The sequence below is a fragment of the Felis catus genome, chromosome C1, assembly GCF_018350175.1.
Source record: "Felis catus isolate Fca126 chromosome C1, F.catus_Fca126_mat1.0, whole genome shotgun sequence".
NCBI lineage: Eukaryota > Metazoa > Chordata > Mammalia > Carnivora > Felidae > Felis > Felis catus.
Genome location: NC_058375.1, coordinates 101,752,687 through 101,774,261, shown reverse-complemented (window position 1 = coordinate 101,774,261; position 21,575 = coordinate 101,752,687). Strand labels below are relative to the sequence as shown.

General features: G+C 42.3%; 1 protein-coding gene across 3 annotated transcripts in view; it reads left to right on the top strand.

The window, feature by feature from the left end:
* The window catches only part of TBX15 (T-box transcription factor 15), a 104,964-nt gene that overhangs the window by 39,973 nt on the left and 43,416 nt on the right, over positions 1–21,575 (top strand). For 2 of the 3 annotated variants that reach the window (XM_003990514.6, XM_045033358.1), the window contains exon 2: positions 18,383–18,596. In XM_003990514.6, the coding sequence (XP_003990563.2) occupies positions 18,383–18,596 (214 nt within the window). Of the gene's footprint in view, positions 1–4,849; positions 6,287–18,382; positions 18,597–21,575 lie in introns of those variants that run through there. The other variant, XM_006935028.5, reaches the window with a different exon arrangement.

The following is a 21,575-nucleotide window of genomic DNA, read 5'->3' as shown; positions in this document are numbered from 1 at the left end:
GTGCCACTTAAACAGGCTTCTCTGGGAAGGCCTCAGGCTCGGCGCTGTACTTTTTCCTTTACCCTCCCCATCCACTCCTGCCAATTGTGTCATTTGGCCAGAATATACCAAATTGAACGTGAAGTATTTTATTGTGTACTTACGCTGAGGGATGGCTTTTCAAGCCAGGTATTAGGATGTTCCCTCCTATCTATCTGCTTCCAGTGCAAATGTATTGCAATGGTCGCAGAATGGAGTATTTAAAATTAGGACTCTCTTAGAGAATCCGGGCTAGGTGATTGGTACAACCATAGGGCATAGAAAAGAAGTTGAAGACCATTCTTGCCTGGCAGTTGTTTGGAGATTTTGTGAACCTCCCTGAGAAAGATGGAGATGCGTGAATTGTGGATCACGGTGTGAACGCAGCTGTGTTTTCCTTCGATCTGCTCCTATTTCTCAGGATCCTGGAAATCTGGACCACCTCACACCACTGTACCAGTGCTTCCTGAGAGGCAGAAAAAGTCTGTTACCTTAAGACTCCAAGGCCACGGCTAAGGGCCTTACCACTAGCTCCCTGCCAAGGCCGTTGGCTTTTTTAAATGGCTTGATCACACCCTGATGTTTCAAGGCTGGGTGCTCCCCAGCTGGAGTCCTGAAAATGCTTGCATGGCATCCTTAGAGAAGGAAACCAACTTGAAAGAAACTCCCACAAAGTAAATCACCAGGACCGGATGGTTTTCATCCAAGAGTTGGGGAAGGAAATGAAGTGTGAAATAGCACAGATACTGATGAAGACATTAGTTCTCCATTAAAGCCACAACTGTGTCAGAGCAGAGGAAGTTTGCTAACATGATGATCTTATTGCTGGAGAAGAGAGATTACTGGCCTATCTGCTGCCTCCAGAAAACCTGGTCCACTTGGAAAGAATGGCACAAAGTACGAACAATAACACAATAGCCTTTATTCCTTGAAAGCAGGTGAGAGGGACAGTATGCTGATTCATGCATGACAGCATTGTAGTAGAAACCTTGGAAAGAATATAATAGTGACTATGTATCATGTAGGCTGCTATCCTCGATTCTGTGCCTGTGGCAGACATTGCTAATCGATCTGGTACTCTTCTCTTTGAGCTTGGATTGGGCCTCCTTAGTTCTGTGCCCTTGACTGTCACCATCAAATGACCAGAGTTGACATATGTGTTAAAACTCATTTTCCCTCTTTGCCTGAGAGGATATATTTTATCATGGACCACAAGGGCTCATAATTAAATTATAAATAATGACAAGAAGGAAGTCTTTCACAGATAGTTTAGTTTAAGAGCCTGACAAAAACATGTCACATTCTTTCTTCTAAAGACTGAGTTAGAAGAACATCCATCCCCAGCGATAACCAATTTTGCAAGAGCTGAATCCAGATGTGTAATCCCAACTCAGACCACAGAAGGGTCTTTTTGGAAGGAAGAGAAGTCACTTCCTCTGTGGCAATAAGCAGCGTGCTCCAGAAAGTTCTTCTGAGGGATGAGAAGCAACAGCAGCCTCCTTCATTAGGCATTTCCCTGCAGAGTTGTCAACGTTGTTGAGTCTGGCCACAACAGTGACTCAGTGGGGCACAGAAGTGAGGTATGCTTTTGAGAGCAGAGCTACACTGGAGCCCAGGGAGAAGAGAGACAGGAATTTTGGACCCTGGAGAAACTGAGTAGCTTTATGGAAAACCTTAAGTCTCCATGGGACTGGCCTTCATTTCACACTAAGGAGCAGAAGACCAGTTCTGTGGCAGGTCTGGGAATCCCATGGAATCCACAAAACGTTTTGCCACTGGAGTGAACAAAGCCTTCTGTCATTGATAATGGTTAAAGCAGTTTGGCTGTAAGGGGCGTCTGGGTGGCTCAGTCAGTTAAATGTCTGGCTCTTGGTTTCAGCTCAGGTCATGATCTCATGGTTCGTGGGTTCAGGCCCTGCATCGGGCTCTGTGCTGGGAGCCTGGAGCCTGCTTGGGATTCTCTCTCTCCCTCTCTCTCTGCCCCTCCCCTGCTCATGTGTTCTATCAAAATAAATAAACTTGAAAAAATTAAAAAAAAATAAAACAATTTGGCTATCCTATAGCCCAGTGATCTCCATGTAAAGGGGTGTGTGATGGAACAGATCTCCTGGAATATACTATAATCTGATCACTTACAGATATTTACCTGCCTGCCGCCATTAGGGAATGGGCTATTTTTCTTGATCAGTGAAAAGAGGCAACATACTTGGATTAACAGAGAGTCGGAATATGTTAAAATGCTTGTAGCATGGGAGAGACCCTAACTGTACTGTGATTTCTCATTGATTATTCGGGATCTTGTCATGCCGCAGAGTGCTCACTGGGGCATTGGCCAGGTGTTGTAGCTCAGAGGCCGTGGCAGCCATGATACGATGGGATCCATTGGTCAGCAGACCTGGGTGCTTAGTCCTCACCCTACCAGCAGGTGCCCCGAGACCTTGCTCAGATCTAGCAGAATCACAGGGCATTGAATGAGACGCTGGGGAGAGCATTTTGTCTAGACGTTTGCCTCAAGGATTATCATCTCCGTTTTAAAGCGAGGCAGTAGTTGTTCAGCAAGAGTAAGTTAAGTGCACAACGTGCAGGGGTTGGGGGAGGGGAGGGTGGGGAAGTGAGAGGAGAGAGTGCAGGCTCCCAGCCAGCAGAACTTCTCACGTCACCTCTTTGCTTCTGAGCCTCAGTTTCCTATCTTTCATGGGCGTGGAAAAATAGGTGCGGGTTTAACATGGTGTTTAGAGCATAGGGAAGAATCTCTGCGGGTTAAATGATCACGTGTCATGCTGATGACTCCTATTTCGAAGGCACTTTATAGTTGATAAAGTGCTTTCGTCTACATTATTTGACCCTGCCGAGGACTCCGCGCGTGCGGTGAGCGGTAGGGTTCCTTATCCACTCTCCCTAGCCCAGATGCCTCAGCTGAGACTCAGCGGGATGAAATGGCTTCCACAAGGTCAGACCAAGGTCAGACCCAGGGCTCACACTCCTGCCTTCTGGTTCTGGACCCAGGGCTCCTTTCACCACATAATGATAGATAATGGAGAGTTTATTTATCATTCACTTCTGTGGCAGCGGAGACTTCAGCGTCACGGCATGGTAAAAATAGACCGTGAGGGCGAGGAGGTTCTCAGGAGCAAACAAACTGAGCTCACCAGAATGTTCTCGTGGGCAGGCTCGGTTGCCGTGGCCTTTCGGGAGCCTTGGCAGTCCTGCGGCGGGCGGGCAGCGTCACCTACTCGCCTTCCCGGAGGAGCTGCCTCTGGGCTCCGGGGCCAGACGCAGGCCCTGCCCTAGGGGACACAGGGCGAGGGGTGGAGGGGAGGGCTGGGAGGAGGGTTTCTTCTGAGGGGCGGGAACCACCGACCTGGGGCCCATCCCTGGGCAGGGGGCCAGATTGTGTGTCCCACAGTAGCAACCTTCCTGTGGTTTAGCACGCGCGAGGAGAAACAGCCCAGTGAGCCCGGGCTTCTGTGTCACTGAGGGTTTTCTGAGGGGCAGGGGGAAGGGGAGCAAGGGAGTATGGATGAGTGGAGGTGGCAAGGCTGAAGAAAAAGCCCCATTAACATTCACTTAAAGATATACATACATTTTTTCATTTGAGAGAGAGAGAGAGAGAGAGAGAGAGAGAGTGGAGGAGAGGGGCAGAGGGAGGGAGCGGGAGAATCCTAAGGAGCACGGAGCCCGACTGGGGCTCAGTCCCACAGCCCTGGGATCATGACCTGAGCCGAAATCAAGACTTGGATGCTCAATTGACTGAGCCGCCCAGGCGCCCCTTCTTAAAGATAATTTTTAATCCCCCTAATGCCGGCAAATGATTTGACTGTGCTATAATTGAAAAAAGTTATACATACCTGTATATGTGGTTAAAATACAGTTATTCGAGAAAAAAGGAATCTTACAGAGAAAGTGTAACACTCACAGACAAACACGGCCACTTTGTCTTTATAAGGGGGACAAAGAATGTGTTTTTGTGAAGATGCATCGCTACTGTTCTGGGTTGTATTCTTTTGAATATTTTTCCTGTTGGGAATATCTGGTTAAGAGGACGTGCTTTACGTTGTAGCAGAAGAGCTTAGAAAATGGATGTTTTCCCGACTTGAAGAAAGCCTATCAAACCAGTGGCCCTTGTCCTGTTAAAGTCATAGATTGCTTTGAGAATCCCATAAATACCCTACATTCCCTTCCTAGACAAACTCAAGCACTTACAAATTTGACACAACTTTAGATCAGATAAACCACAAAAGCCCATCCGCTGACATTAGGTTAATATCTTCTTCATTGGAAAGATTAGAAATTAATATTTTACGAAATAGTTTTTTCTTTACAGAAGGATTCACTACATGCAGCTGAGACGGTTATAATTAAAACGTAGGTATACATCCAGTGACACACAAAATATTCTGATTTCTATGAAGTTCCCTAGCTGATAACATTTGTATTTTACATCTGTAGTCATTGCACGTTCGCATATATATATATATATACATATATATACACACACACACACACACACACACACACACATATATATATATTCAAGGAAGCTCTATGCCCAACATTGGCCTTGAACTCACAACCCCAAGATCAAGAGTTTCATGCTCTACCAACTGAGCTAGCCCGGCACGACCACATTCACTTATAATTTTATCTTAGTTTTTTATTGGTTCTTTTAAAGATGCTGTGTAGTGTTACTCCATTGGAATTTGTATCTGATAACACATGTAATATTTGGTATAACAAGGAAAATCTGCCTTCACTGTTAAATCAACTTTGATTACATGTAGAATATAGTATATAAAGTAATATTTTAATATATACAACGGCCCACACGCCATCAGTAAGATCTCATCCTCCAGACTTGTGAATTCTGGGAAAAAAATTACTTCCACATGTTTCTAAAACTACTTAGGATTTTTGACTGGTTGGTGGTCTATTGATTCTAAGTATCTGACCTGTCAAAACGCCATCTTTAAACTCCAGTGATGCATAGAGGCTTGGAATTAGCTGGGGCTGAATTTATTACAGAACAAAGGGAGGTGATGATTAACACACCCATCTGAGCAGTAGGGGGGAAAATAATCCTTGAATGGATTAGATGCCATGATCCTAAAACCACATTCTCTGAGTGTTGGGTACTTGCCCAGAAATGGGAGAGGCCAAACACTGATGCCTTTTAAATGACAGGGTATCTCCATGGGACTCTGGTCAGGGACACTGGTGCAGAGAGTTGAGGGTCAATAGGGAAGAAGCCTTTCTTTCTCCTGTGCTCTAGCAGAGTTGAGGACTAGACCCGCTCCGTGTGCAGTAACCCTCAGAACGGACGGCCCACTCTGTTAGTGTTACACAATTATCAGTCTGCCTGTGTGGGTGGGGATTACACTGAAGTGTAAATAAAAGAGTTGTTTTTTGTTTGTTTGTTTCTTTTAACCACTGAACGGGAATAACTTACAATTTTTTTTGGACTCCAGTAAGCTACTTTCAAGACAGACATAGAGGCTGCCAAGAAGCTGAAATGAATTATTATGTACTGTCCCCCAAGAAGTCAAGGGTGCTAGTCAGGCTTTCCCTGTTCCCTGACAATATCTGGTAGATTCTGTGCACTCCCAAGATGTAATTCCAGGGAAATTTATCTTTGTAAGAATAGTCCACGGACAGAGCACTAAACCCCTTTTCTGAAAGATTTTTTCGTTCTCTCTTTTCTCTAACATGGCTTACAAACTTTGTAAAAAGTCTGGATTTTTAAAATAGCATGATTTAATAGCATTGGTGGAGGTTGGGTCTCTGAGACAGACCTCCATCAGAAGGGTACCCTCCTGAGGAGGAAACAGGCCATTAGGAAAGTCATTTTGACCCCCCATTCCCTGGAGGGAATCACAGACCCAGGTGCTCAGGAAATCTCCTGTCACTCTGAGATGGGCCGGGACACGGTGCCATGTCCGAAGCTTCTAAATACAGTTCAGGCTGGGTCATCATGACAGATGCTGAACTGGCACCCCCACGGGCTTTGCAGTGGGAGCTCTGACGGCTTAAATGCCACGGCCCCTGGGCTCCAGGCCCTCCTGGGCTGGGACAGGGAGAGGCCCTGCAGAGCCTTATGGGGAGGAGGGCAGGAGCAACTTTGGCAAGGAAATCCCGCTGCCTCGACGACACCACCACTCTTTCAGAAAGCAACAGGCACCCGGCGACACACTAGCTATTTTAGAAGCTGTCAGATTCTGAATTGCTGACATACTTGGAGGACGCGGTCTCTTCAAGAGTCATTCTGACCGAGGTAGGTAGGCCTGGGGGAAAGCAGAGGCATGCTGTATGTAGCCAAGGTGTTGGCTGAGGAACGAGTGGAGTTCAGTGATCTGGGCAAGGTGACTAAAGGAGTCAGTAATGGAGTTAGGAATAACATGTTGACTTTGGGATTCCCAAATCAGCCGTTACGCAGAGGACAGTGTTAGGCAATCTCTTACCTTGCCCCACCCTCTTCTCGGCCCTCACCAGAAATCTGCCTGGGGTGAGCATCCTTTGACAACTCATTCTCTTCTGGAGACGGCTTTGGAGGGAGAAAAGAAGACCAGAGAAGACAAGAGGGGGGCTTTTCCTGGAGGGCTCCGGGGACTTGGGTTGGGAGGATGGGATTCCAAGTGTTGTAAGCATCTCCAGCTGGGGTTGCTGAGTTGTAAATATAAAGACGCTGTTGTGAACATGATTCATCCAGGGTGCTCCTTTCCCCCTCAGCACTTGCCCTGCAGCCCAAAAGTGGATTCTTTTCTCTTGTCAAGGCATTTGGCTCTAGGATTTCTGAAGATCGTGTGGCCCGGTGGATGAGTTCAAGCTTTGGAGTAAGACACCGACCGGTCCTTTTCTTTTCTCTGGTACTTCTGTGCAGGTTACCTTGGCTGAGTCTCAGTGAGAGGGTTATAGGGCACAGCTCTCAGACCTCATCCTTACGCTCCTTGGGAGACTCCTTCAGGCTCTAGATCTTTTCTGCCTCCTCCGTGTGTATTTTCCTTATCCTGAGACAGAGGGAGAGTGCTCTTGACAAGGGTGTAGCTTTGGAGTCAAGGTACGCTGCAGCTTCCCTGCTCTTTCTTGTGTTTTCCCCTTCTCGTGGAACAGTGCCCTGGGACTGCTCCTCTAGCCAAGGTTGACCTTTCTGCTTCTCTGCTCGAGGCTAGAGTTTGCTTCTCCAGCCTCATTTCCTTACTGAAGGCCCAGCATACATCTTTGCCCCGCGGTATTCCCTGTTGTCTCTTCTTTCAGATTCTGGTCATTTCCCTTTTCTACAGCGTGGCAGCCATTGTGGACCAGGAGGGCATCACGCAAGCAGACCCACACAAAAGCATGCTTTCTTCGCTGATATTTTCACTTCGCTGAGATTTCCTTCCTTCTGCTTTTCCATCATGTCTTCTAACACTATTCAGTTTTGGTAGTTTCTGCTCCAGGCCCTGAATTACTTTCTTCACCATGTGATCTTTTCCCGTTTGACGTTTTACATTTTCTTTATTAGGATTTGCTTTTCTCCATTTGAGAGAATACAAATCTTCTTTCTCTCTCTCAGATGTGGACAGGGAATGATTGGGGAAAGATCTAACCCTTGTGGTCACTCCCCTTCCCAAATGATGGAAGGAACTAACATTTAATATACTCCTGCTGTGTGCCAGTAGCTTTACCGAGAGTTATTGGCACCTCTATTTTAGATGAGGAAATTGGCCTAGAAAGGTTAAGTCGCTTGCTCAAAGTCATACATCTGGGTCTATGTGATTCTGGGGTTTTTTTTGAAAAATTTTAATGTTTATTTATTTGAGAGAGCAAGAGACAGAGCATGAGCAGGGGAGGAGCGGAGACAAGGAGACACAGAATCTGAAGCAAGCTCCAGGCTCTGAGCTGTCAGCACAGGCTCTCACGGGCTTCAGGTCAGACCTTGTCAATCAGTTCAACACAACTCAGTCATGGAAGGAAAAGTGGGTGGGGTTCCAATAGTTTAGGTTCTATGTAGAGGTGACCCTGTTAGGATTTCACTGGGAGCATGGCATTTAATGAGGACACCTCATTATCAGAGATATATTGGTCTCCTGAAGAAGATGAGGAAATGAATAGCATTCGAGATTCTTCGTCTCACCTTCAGTCTACTGTCTCAGAGAACAGTCTTACCATCACTTGCCTTGCTAAACATACAACATTTCATCTATTCCTTTATTCAATAAAAACCAACTTTTAAAAAAAATTTTTTTTCAACGTTTATTTATTTTTGGGACAGAGAGAGACAGAGCATGAACAGGGGAGGGGCAGAGAGAGAGGGAGACACAGAATCGGAAACAGGCTCCAGGCTCCGAGCCATCAGCCCAGAGCCTGACGCGGGGCTCGAACTCCCGGACCGCGAGATCGTGACCTGGCTGAAGTCGGACGCCTAACCGACTGCGCCACCCAGGCGCCCCAAAACCAACATTTTTTGAGTGCCTAGTAGGTGCCAGGCACTGTCCCAGGTGCTGAGGATACAAGTTCTAAAGCAGATGTGGTCTGAATCACTTGCTGTTTTCTAAGCTGTCTGGGAGACGTTACTGCCATGCTTCCCTTTTCCTGGAAGATCCTTCTCCTCCTTTCTTCTTATCTTGCAGACATCTTTTCATTAGGCCAGGAAAAAAAAGACCACTGGGCTAGAAGGGGTTCTTCTCACCTCTAAACTTCCAGAGCATTTTGTTGAAACTACTCTTTGATGTAGTGCATGAAAGTTAGCATTTCTTTACTATTTCTTTACTATTGATAAGTTATTTACATAAACATACACACATACTTGGTTAGTGATTCATAAAAATTTCACATAGTAGGTATTACTACTGTGATACAGTACCTAGTGTATCACAAATGATAAAACTAAGGCTTCAAGAGGTTAAGTGACTTGTTGAAGATTAGACCGTTAGAAAGGAAGAGGTGAACTTTAGAACTCAGTCTTTTGAATTCCACATTCCAATCCCCAATGTGCTCTGTGCCCTATTGGATTTTGACTGTTCTACTTTTATTGGATTGTTTATTGCGCTGTCCTATCTCCTAAGTGATTTTGTAAGTTCCTGAAAACATAGATCATATCTTGGTCAATTTTGTGCCCCTCTTAGTACCTAGCACATTGCTAGGTCCAAGCTAGTTAATAAGTAATTATTTACTGAATAAATAAATGATTTATCGAATGGATGGATTTAGAAGATTATTGGGGAGATTGTTACATACTTGCTGGCTGTGTAGCTCTCTTACATTCATTAAACAGGATGGTTCTGTATGTTTGGCATGATACATTGGGTTTTCAACTTAGTGTAGCTGGTGGTCTCTTGTGTATAATTTGAAGGGAATTTCATCTTCCTGGCTGTCCACAAATGTCTAACCTACTTACGCGTTTGAAATTGCCATCTCCAAGGGCACTGTTTATGGAAGTCAGAGCTAAATTATACTTACTGCTTGGAAATTGGCTTCTTACTCCTTCCCTGTTAGTGTATTAGCATGAATTTGTTTACTTACTGGTGCTCAGGGGGAATATCCTAACAAGGTAGAAGGCAAGTTCTTCTAGGGCCTTTGGGGGAAGGCCTCCTTCGCACTTCATGGAAATGTAAAGACCACTATGACAGATGTCTGATGGTGCTATGGCAGTGGCCAGGGTGGTGGTGGGAGGTTCAAAGTAGTTGTGGTTGCAAACAGCAAACAAGCATTGGCTTGGGGATGAGCTGATGTGTTACTTCACTCAGAAAAAAAAATGCCAAGAGCCTCAAGGCGGGGCCTGTGTTGACAGCTGCTGGCCCAAAATTGACTGGTAAATCTTGAAGACCACCCAGTCAATTAGGATCAACTTTTGGAGGACCTCTGGTAGAAGAGGTATTTAGACTGAATATTGCCATGTGGCTTGTAACCAGTTTTTTATTATTTCTCTCATGCGTTTTCTGGGCTTTCCATTGGGAATATTTTGTGAACCAAAAGTCAATCTGAAAAATTTTAATTCTGTAGGAAGAATTAAATAAAATATTTGGAATTAGGACTCTTCTGGAAAATCCAAGACCCATATTTGTCTTTATTTTTTCTTGGTCTTCCTGATTAACTTGCTCATTGGCATCTAATCTTATATGTTAATTTGATACTTTCTTGTTTATAAATGCTTTCACATACATTGTTACCTACCAGATGGATTCTCCTCAAATACAGATATCCATTTAGGATTATCAAAACTTTTGGGCTGTGAACTATGACCTGAGTTAAGCCTAAATTAACCAAATTCTGCACAAGTAGGAACTCCCTCAGCTGTTTTTTTCTTGTCTTTCAATACTGTCATTACATATTTCTCAAAGTCCAAACATTTTCCAAGTACCTCCTAATGTTGTTTTGCTTATGGCCTAGGCCAGAATGAAAGTGACTTGACATTGACAGTGATCTTCAGTGAACTTTCACCTTTGGATGTTTTCCCCAGGGTGGGTACTGGGGACAGGAAGTGAAATACAACAAAAGGGTGGGTACTGGGGACAGGAAGTGAAATACAACAAAAGGGGGCCTTGTGTGCTTGTACTTAAACTTATTAAATAATGTTAAGTTGGGGCAGACACCTCAAATATTCCTGAATACAACTGTCCCACTACTGAGAAAGGAAAATTCCTGTCTGACTTTGGCTTGAATTTTCTCCTCTCCCGAAAGAACTGACAATGTCTTAGTTTCCATAGAGTTGTCTTCTGACTGAGCAGCCTGAACATTAGCTCCGCGTTTCCAAGTTCAGCGTGAGAAGCACCTAGCTCTGTAGGTCTCATTCTGAAAATGGGAAAATCTTATACGGTGGAGAGAATGTCAACTCTAGTGTCAGTCTAACTCAAATCCCACAATGACACCTATTATATAATGTGTGTCTCTCAATCTTGCCAAGCCTCAGTTTCCTCATTTGTAAAGTGGCAACAGTATTGCTTACTTCATAGAGTTTTCTACGAAGATTGCATGGGATGATGTATACAAAGTGTCTAGTGTAGTGCTTATAACCTCTTCCCTTTTTGCGTCCACCTTCAAAGTATGCTGGAGCATTAGAGGCTGAACCTTTAACGACGTTGAGCCTTCGTCTGATCAAAGAAATTAATATAAAAGTTACTGCTGCCACTTATTTGCAAAGCCTCTTTAAAAGACAGTTCTCAGGGATGACTTTGGGTCCTTGCCTCTGGTTCTGTGTATCACTGGGTGAGATGCTGGTTGTCAGGTGGAGAGTGCTTTAGGCAGCTGAGAGATAATGTGCTTTTGGTCTCCTTAATTGGCTTATTGGCATGGGAATCGGAGGCTTCAGGTTACCTCCTCCTTTTCCCAAATAGAACTTGGAGGGCATGGAGAGCTCAGAGACTTCATTCCATCACTAAAGTCATCTAACAGGCTTGTTTGAGTGTTTGCTATCATCATAATTTTAGTTTAATCCAACCTGGGTTATAGCTCATTCCCTTGAAGCTCTGGACTGGGTATCAAATTTGGGGTCAGTCCGTACTCGGGTCAGTGCCAAATGCTCTGCTTCTGCCATATTTAGAATTACTCTGTGAAAAATTTCGTCACCAGATTTTGCTAAGCTACCTGATAAAATCTGACATCGCAGAACCAACTTCAACGGCACAGGTCCTCTAGAAATAAGAATTTACTTGAGCATGTACAGTGAGTGCTGCCTGTCCTGGTATGAATGAATGAGAGCCCTTGGATGGCTGTGGGAGTCTTGGTTTTGGAGACTTCAGGATTTAGGAAATAGACCAAGGAGTGGCTGCCCCACCAATATCAGATAGGATGTACCACTCAATGTAGTCGTGTCCCACTTATTGGCAGAAAAAAAATGATTGTTTGATTATCATCTGGGTTGTGTCTTTCTCCTTTGTTTCAAACTATTTTCTTCTTTGGAGTAAAATATGATAGCTGAAGTCCAGGCTTATGGAAGTGGCACTGTACATCTAATCTCAGAACATTCTGGATCTCTTATCTGACTTATAGCAGTCTTCTGTGACCCATCTTCCACCATGAAAACAGGCTATTCTACCTCATTCATATAGAAGATGTAGCAAAGCATTAAACTCAGCTTGTAGAATTCATAATCTGGAAGGGGAGACAGATATCATCACTTTCATTTGAAAGAAGACTTTGGAATAAAGAAAACAAAGTCTAAGCTCCATATTATGACACCCAAGTTTCTTCTGGAATATAAACTCCATGTGGCCAGAGATATTTTTCCCCTGTTGTGTCAAGAATCTAGAAGAGTGACTGGCACATAGTAAATGTTAAATGAATAGTCATTTATTTGAGTTTGAGTTGAGCCTGACTTTCCACCTTTATCTCTTATCTCACCTCCCCTCTTCTCTTATGTATTTTAAGCTCTGGCCATATCAGTGTGCTTGTAATTCTCCAAAAATGACAAGTCCTTACTCGTGCTATTCCACCTACCTTAAATTCCATCTCCATGGTTTCTTTGTGTGCTTATATTGAACTTATATTTCAAGTCTATTCTGAAATATCACCTTGTGAAGTCTTTTTGATCCTAAATTATTGACTTGCTTGCTTTTCTTTTTTTTTTTTAGAGATACAAGTATGTTTTCTTTTTTCTTTTTTTTTAATATGTGAAATTTATTGTCAAATTGGTTTCCATACAACACCCAGTGCTCATCCCAAAAGATGCCCTCTTCAATACCCATCACCTACCCTCCCTTCCCTCCCACCCCCCATCAACCCTCAGTTTGTCCTCAGTTTTTAAGAGTCTCTTATGCTTTGGCTCTCTCCCACTCTAACCTCTTTTTTTTTTTCTTTCCCCTCCCCCATGGGTTTCTGTTAAGTTTCTCAGGATCCACATAAAAGTGAAAACATACGGTATCTGTCTTTCTCTGTATGGCTTATTTCATTTAACATCACACTCTCCAGTTCCATCCACGTTGCTACAAAAGGCCATATTTCATTCTTTCTCATTGCCACGTAGTACTCCATTGTGTATATAAACTACTTGCTTGCTTTTCAAAGCTCCTGGATTCCTTACTCCCATATTTGTTGGGCTGCCTATCAGTCAGTCTTTAACAGTTTGTGTGTCCTTCGCATCAGATTGTGAGCTCCTTCGGAGCTTATCTGTCTTGGTCCATTAATATATAACCTGATCTATGCAAAGCAGAAATGTTTGGTGAAATAAAAGCAGAATTAAATATAGACTCATATGCCTGAAATCCTTAGAAAATAGAGCTGATGTGATCTGGATTTTGGTGTCAATAATATATAAGATGGAGATAATAATAATAGCTTTTAGATTTGTTTCATTAAATTTGTTATATAAAGTCTTAGCAGAGCACCAGATGCATAGTAAATGTGCAATAGATGTTGACCGTTAACTCTTTGGTGGGATAGTTCTTGTGGGCTTATATTCATCTCACTGTCCAAAGTCACTGGCATTGTTATCAATAGAATCATTAGTTTCTGTTTTATAATAAGGATATAAATATAATTTTATAAGCAGGAGGGTATCTCCCACCAGCTCCTAATAGTAAAGATAAGGAAATAGTAACAGATAAAGGTAAGTGAATAGTAAAGATAAGGAAACGGAGCCTCCCTGAAATGAAGTGACTTTCCAAGACCCCACTCATGGTAAGTAGTGGAGCCCCAGGAATAAATGTTCTCTGTTCATTGTACTAATGAATTGTTCCCCCAAATTATTAGTTAAGTGGAGATGAAAATCACCTGGAACATTGTGAAATATGTTTTAATAATGTCTGGTTTTGATATTAAGTCAAAATGCACATGAGTGAGGCATTTTCTACATATGTCAATCAACTCAACTTATCATGGTTGAGTTGCTGTTGTTTGACCTGGTGGTCTTTGAGCTGCACTACTAATCCATCCATGATTCATTAGACTTAAAAGGGACTTTGTAGCACCTCTAATTAAATGTGCATGTGCTGTGCTAAAACGATTAAGGAATATGAGGGTCAGAATAGTCATGTGACTTGCTAGGATCAAACATATTAAACCATTTCATTTGTAAGGATGGTTACAATAGTTGAGGGTTGTTACAGAATCGCTGGCTGTTTTGGCCAGGGTTGAACCTAATATCTTGGGAGAGACCTGGTCATTGGATCAGAAGGCAGAAGACCTCCTTTCTACGCTATGTTCATTTTAATTTTTCTTAGTCTCAATTCCCCCATCTATATAATGGGCATAAGAATAAGCCATTTCTACCTCATCAAATGGAAGGATGTATTAAATAATGTGTAAAATGTAAATTAAGAAACTTTTATTATTGCTATTATTTTGCATGAATTGAGAATTGAACTTGCTGTAAGCTAAACTCCATTTTCTTTCTTTCTTTCTTTCTTTCTTTCTTTCTTTCTTTCTTTCTTTCCTGAAAACTTTTATTTTTATTTATTTATTTTTTTAATTTAAATTTTAGTTAGTTAACATACGGTGCAGTATTGGTTTCAGGAGGTGAATTCTGTGATTTAACAAGTGCTCTCCTTAGTACCTATCACCCATTTAGCCCATCTCCCACCCACCTTCTTCTTTCAACCCACAGTTCGTTCTCTATCAAGAGCCTCTTGCAATTTGTTTCCCTAAACTCAACTTGCTATGAGAATTTAGTGTTACAATGTCCATTTTATCAACATGAAACAGGTCAGAGAGAGAAAGCGAGTGACATTATGAGCTGATGGTTAGAATCTCTTTTTCAGGGATTTTTTTTGGATGATAATAGATAGTTAGTTTGACTATATGAATCAGATGATGTTCTCCAGTGACTTGTAACTGGCTCCATGAAATTTCCCAAAGACTGTTTTAACTTCCTTAGTCAGGTATAACATTATCATTTATGTTCCTGATTGGCTGAAACTTCCCTTGTTAAAATACTATCCACAACAAACATCTGACGGCCAAGAAGTCTTTGCAGGTCATGCAAATGCATTCCTAATGGTTATTTTTTGAAGGCAGGAAGTCACAAATTGCCGAGTATTAAAAAAAAAAAAAAGCTTGAAAACACAGAGGTGTTTTCTGATTGTATTTTTGAATACATGACCCTATTTGATTGAAATAACCTGTTCTGCATTTCTTATAATCATGATTTAGTTAACTTGAGTATACATTCTGATTAACAGCTAAAATAACTGATCTGGTTAGCCTAAAGATTTTATATAGCTATGATTTAGCGATGTATTTTCCAAAGGATTAACTTTTATTTTTACGTAAGGTGTTGATCTTGACTCTGAGTTTCCTATTTTAAGAGTATTATAGGGTAGCTTAATTTATGTTATTGAAAATGTGAGCTGGTGCCTCCATTCTGTATATAAAAGTCACTTTGTGAGGGAGTGAGAATTCAGGAACACAGAGTATTTCCAGGAAACAAATAAATGTATCTGAAAATGCTCCTCATGAGCATATACTGCCTATGCCTCCCCATCTTGTCCATTTCTTTTCTAGTAAGCATGAGTTTCCCAAGGCTGTTCTAGCCCTAGCAAATCCCTCTCTTTTCTGGATTCCTAGGAGATATCAAGGCACTATGTAACGGTGTGGAAAACTGCGTGGTAGTAAATACTACCTTGGTCTCTTGGTCTCTTGGTCTCTGTTTGTGAATGCGCTCAGTTTCCACTTGTACTGTAAATACCTTTAGGAGGAGCCCCACTCCGTACTTTGGTATTTTCCAGAATCTAGCACAGTGCCAGGCACATAGTAAGCACCCAATAAACACATAATTAATCAACACTAACTGGGAAACTTCTCAAGGTCTGGGATTCTGTTTCAAATTATCTACATGGTACCTCATATAGGGCCACATGCTGATAGGTGCTTATTGATTGATTTGATTGAAACTATAAACAGAGTACCCACTGAATTTTTTAACTTCTGTGATAATCTGAGCCCCTAGCCTTTTCCTCATTCCACTTGTCTTGCCCAAGCAGTTTTCATTTTATGCTTCTAATTGAGGTTGCCTGAGTTATCACTGAAAGTTACATTAGAAGAGATTCTGACATTCTTTAAGTCATTAGAGGTTGAAGAGATTATGAAATTTTCAGCTCAGTCCTTCTAAATACATGATAAGGAAATAGGTCCATTGTAGTTAAGTGACTTGTTCAAGGTGACTCATTAGTCCGTTTAATGTTACACTTTGAGCTCCCATTTTATTCCAGATGACATAGGGAGATAAGAGCAGAATCTCTGGTTTCCTAATTCTCCAGCCATAGTCCCCATTCCAATCCCAGACCCCATTGTCGTCATTAAAAAGTTATCGTTTAATGCAGTGATCTTTTTCCCTCCCCTCCCTCTTCCTAAACACTCATTAGAGAAATCACACATCCAAAACCTCCCACCTTTTCATAATTTTTGCACATTGTGGTAAGGGGGATTTCATACCACTTTGTTCCCAAAGGTAGGACAAGACTTTTTTTTGTTGTTTTTTTAATTCTTGCTTTGAGAAGTTTTTTTAAAGTTCACAAGACTTGTGATAAGTGAGGAGCTCTTGGCTTATCACAGAAACAGTGGGCTGTGGGAATCCGTGACTTAGGGGATCTGAATTACTGTGTGTGGCCACGTGTGTGAGACCATGCCACGGCTCTGCAGCGGAAAGGCATATAGAAGCAGGCTGGGACAGATTTGTCACTCAGCAGCGGCTCTCATCTTAGACAAGAAGCTCCACTTTCCTGTGCTTGAAGGGGACCAAAATTAGCCCCTGTGTGGCTCCAAGTATAACATTATGTGCTTAGGCACACAAAACCTAGATATAAAACTTTTTTTTTTTCTTCTCTTCTCGTGAAGACGGTGACTTTACTAGTGAGTGATGAGAGGTAAACTAGTTTTGGGGCAGACTTTCCTGTGGCCAGAGCTTGGTTCAGTTCTGCAGTTCCCTGAATGTCTTCAGAAGTGAAGGGTGATGAACTGAGGAGGATGGAGAGAAATGGCACTTTGCTCCCTGTGGGTGCCAGCAGTGCTGTGGGAGACTCTTGCCAGGAGTGGTGCCTGGGTGTGAGAGAGGAACACACCAGGGGTAGAAGGAAAGAAAAGGGAAGGTCTCGTGGGAGGGGTTTTCACAGGCCTAGAAACCTGCTACGGGTAAGTGAGGATGGCCACAAGATGGTCCGACTTTCTGTCCCGTCTTTCTTCATCCTGCTCACGTTGAGGACTGATGCCCAGGAGGCCTTGACCTTTGACATCAATGAACAGTCAGTTGTCAGCCTAAGACACTGCTGTTTCCGGCCTCTACTCATGTATGTATTTATTTACAGGGGAAGCAGTCAGAATCCTAGATGGTAAGGGTGGGTTGGAGAAAGAGGTTCCCAGGCTTAGCTTGCAGTATTTGACCTAAGGAGATTGCACCATCTGAGTTTGGAAAGTCTTAGGAGACAAGCTTCTTGGCATTGGGCCTTTAAAGCTTTAAAACTTGTAGGAAATTCCCTGGTAAATCTGACTCCAGCCTTCTCCATCAGTCTTCATGTCCCCCCACCCCCTCCCGCCCGCCCCCAGCCCCTTCGTTGAGTACAGAAGACACAGGAAGAAAGGACCATCTGGCACAGCATGCCAGCTTTTTATTTGGTTGCTCTCAATCCTACCTTCCTGTTTGGATCACCCCTCCCCTCTGCTCATACTTCAGAAACCAATCAAGGTGTCTCCTGAACTCATTTATTCCCTTTGTTTCCACCGCCTTCTTGGGTAACTTTTTCCATATGCTGATATCCTTGCCTTACAACAGACTTTTTTTTTTTTTTTTTCATTTTTCATCCAAAATGGCCTGATTGGACTCTTAGGAAAAACCATTTACTCAAATATATGACCAAGTGCTTCTAAAAGCCTCAAAAAACTTTTACTTTTGATGACCAAGATATATAAATAAGAGGAAAAAATGCTGTGTTGAAAAATAACTGACTGGTGGGCAATGATGCCGAGTGGTATGAAATTAAAGAACACGTTACTGTTGGCGTTGAACACCCCCCTCCAAGTGAAATTGTCTAGATTTGGAGCTGTGTGGTCTCTAATAATAATAATAATAATAATAATAATTATTATTATTTTTAATTTGGCATGTATGTATTACGTTGTCCCAGTTTGGCTTCAATGCCTTCACCATGCTGTCATTGGTACTCTTTACATCGCCTGTTGTGGACTAGTTTTCTTCAGCTGTTGCTAAAACTTACTAAAATGCCAGATGTCATGTTGGAAACACGAAACCTAAAAGATGGTCGTAAATCACAAAAACAAACCATAAAAAAAAATAATAAAATACGCCGAGTGCTGTGCTCTGGAGCTTCCCAGCTTTAAGTCTCCTTTTGTTCAGCATCCCCCCCCCCCCCCTCCATGCCCCCCATCCAACCTCCCATCTTTTAGGGTGATGGGCGGGGAGTAGCTCTGAAGTTTCTCACCTAAGACTTGCTTGTTTATTTTGCAGATTCCGAGCAGAGCACCGGTTCAGACTCTGAGGTGCTCACTGAGCGGACTTCCTGCTCCTTTGACACTCACACTGACCTGGGCCCTGGTGCTGCAGGCCCTGTGCCTGCCGCCATGTCTTCCATGGAAGAGATTCAGGTGGAGCTGCAATGTGCTGACCTATGGAAGCGGTTCCATGACATTGGAACTGAGATGATCATCACCAAAGCAGGCAGGTAAGGACAGGTTCCTTTGCACGACCAGCTTCCAGGAATGGAGAAAAAAACTAGGAGCCATTACATTTTTCTTTCCCGTTATTTGTGGTAGGTAGCATTGGTGAAGCCGAAGCAACTTGTACTCACTTCTCTGCATGTGGACATCTTGGTAAAGTGATCTTGTGTTTACTGTGATTTTGCTCTTTTCCTCCGAGGGCCATTCCAACCTCTGAATCACCCCTATGCTCACAAACATTTTCTGCCTACAGATGTATTTCAGCTCGCACCAGAGATCCGTGGTACGTAAGGGCCAAACGGTAGATTTCCAAAGCAAGTATTATGTCACCATCCAATGTTTTCAAGAGAAAAAGTTTGCTCCCCAAACAGCAGCTTGCATTTTCTAAGGCACTTAAAACAGCCAGATGTTTTTGTAAGAATTTTTTGGTAAGAACTGGGCTTGGTACACGTCTGAGCCCTGCTTATTGATCCATGTGTTTTATTGTTGGCTTGAAATTATTACAGAACTTTAATGGTGACCCCATTAAAGTGGAAACTTTTGCAAAACTATTTGTGTAGAATGATAGATGTTTTTATACAATTCTTTATTATTTTTTTAATGTTTATTTTTTGAGAGAGAGAGAGACATGGCATGAGCTGAGGAGGGGCAGAGAGAGAGGGACACAGAATCCAGAACATGCTCCAGGCTCCGAGCCGTGAGCAGAGAGCCCGATGCGGGGCTTGAACTCATGAACCATGAGATTGTGACCTGAGCCGAAGTCAGATGCTCAACCAACTGAGCCACCCAGGCTCCCCGAATGATATAAGTTTTTAAAATACGGTTTCTCTTAAAATAAACACTTTTTATTAAGCTTATTCCTTCATTGGCATCTTTCAGTTTTCCATAGTTCGATATCTGTTTTGTGCTGGATACTCAACATATATTATGTTATTTAGACATATTATAATCCCATACATGGATGGGGATTAAAAGGCTTAAAGAAGTTAATTAACTTGACTAAGGTCACACGGGTAGTAAAGGGCGGCTCCAGAATTCCACATAAATCTGTCTGGTTCTAAAAACAATGTTCTTAACTATTTATAATTCTGCACTGTTAAGAAATGGTTGTAATTTTTGCCCCTTGGATTAAAACAAAATGATTTAAATAAAAATAAATTTAGACTAAGTTTTTGAGTATATAGGAATAGTTAATTAAAGTTAAAACAATTATGCTGCTTTCATATTTTCAAAGCCAGTCTACATAGTCTCACATCCTGGGGACCAAAAAGAGCCACCCAGCTGATCATAAGCTGTCATGTGAACATCGACATTTAAAGTAAAAGAATATTTGAATGCATATAGAGAAACCTTCCAATTCAACAAGACACCACAAAAACATGAAGTCAAACTGAACCTTAAGTCTTGTTCATTTTGTTTCTCCTTTAGAAGCTTCTTCCTTCTTGGGGCGCCTGGGTGGCTCAGTCGGCTGAGTGTCCGACTTCAGCTCAGGTCATGATCTCACAGTCTGTGAGTTCGAGCCCCGCATCGGGCTCTGTACTGACAGCTCCGAGCCTGGAGCCTGTTTCAGATTCTGTCTCCCCCTCTCTGCCCCGTCCCCGCCATGCTCTGTCTCTCTCTGTCTCTCAATAATGAATAAACATCAAACAAAATTTTTAAAAAGAAGCTTCTTCCTTCTCTAAGTTTTAGTAGTGAACAAAACCATTAAAAAGCACTTTAGGAGAACACCTATGAAGGGAAATTATTTTCAATACCATCTTTTGTCAGTTGGCTTTCAGTCTACTTCTGTTCTACATTTTGAGATGTTATGGCTTAGAAGGAAACAGAGCAATTCAAGGAAAAAGTTTTTATTCTTCTTTTTTTAAAAAAAAGTTTGTTTATTTTGAAAGGGAGATAGAGATAGAGAGAGAGATACAGAGAGAAAATGTGCAAGTGGGGGAGGGGGAGAGAGAGAGAAAGAGAGAGAGAGAGAGAGAGAGAGAGAGAGAGAAAGAAAGAATGAGAATCCCAAGCAGGCTCTGCACTGATGAGGGGCTCAGACTCACAAATTGTGAGATCATGACCTGAGCCGAAATCAAGACTCAGACCCTTAACCAACTGAACCACCCAGGTGCCCCTTTATTCTTCTTAGTTTTTGGCAAGGGGGTTGGTTTGGATAGAAGGGAAAATATTACATTGTTTTGTTTGTTTACAAGATTTTCCAGTTTTATTTGAGGTTTTCACTTACTACTGTCGAGTATGTGTCTTCCAGTCATTTTTGTCTCTGATATCATTCCCTTGTTTTTTGCACTTCAGTGAATTCAGTTTACCCCGACACCTTTTTCACAGCTCTCCTGTGACCTCATTTCATGATTTGTACCGCAGTGTTTTCTTTCCCACATCTCTGCCTTCACAAATTCACTTGATACCTGGATGCACCCAGATATTCCCAGTACATACACAGTTTGTTCTTTAGTCATATCCCTTTGTTTAGGTTTAGAAATGTTATTCATTGCTTCTGTAGTGGGTTGCCTCAGCCTTTGCTATTGCTACATGTAACTCTGCTCAAGTAATTCTGGAACAACTCGGAAACAGACAAATAAAGCTTTCTCTCTAGCTTTCTCTCTGTGAATTTTCTTCATTTTCTTCCCTTTCCTCAAGTCAGTTTCTTCCTTTTCACTCCATTTTCCTTCCTTTGTAGTGTCCCTTTCAATGTTAATCTCAGTTTCCATTTTCTTAGTTACATTCATTTTGTATGACTCTCTGTTCTTTTTCATGCTCAGAAGATCTTAGTCACCATCTACTTCTTCTGACACCTTAAACTATAATCCTGTTGATTCAGAGCTACTGCAGTCTACAGAGCCCTCAATCTTTGAATGTACCAATGGAATCTGTATAATCAGCACCATGGACAGAGGTTCTTGTAGGGATTAATGGGTTTGGAAGACACAAGAATTGGCCTAAACGTACCCATAAAATTAAAACCAAACACATCTCATTTTCTG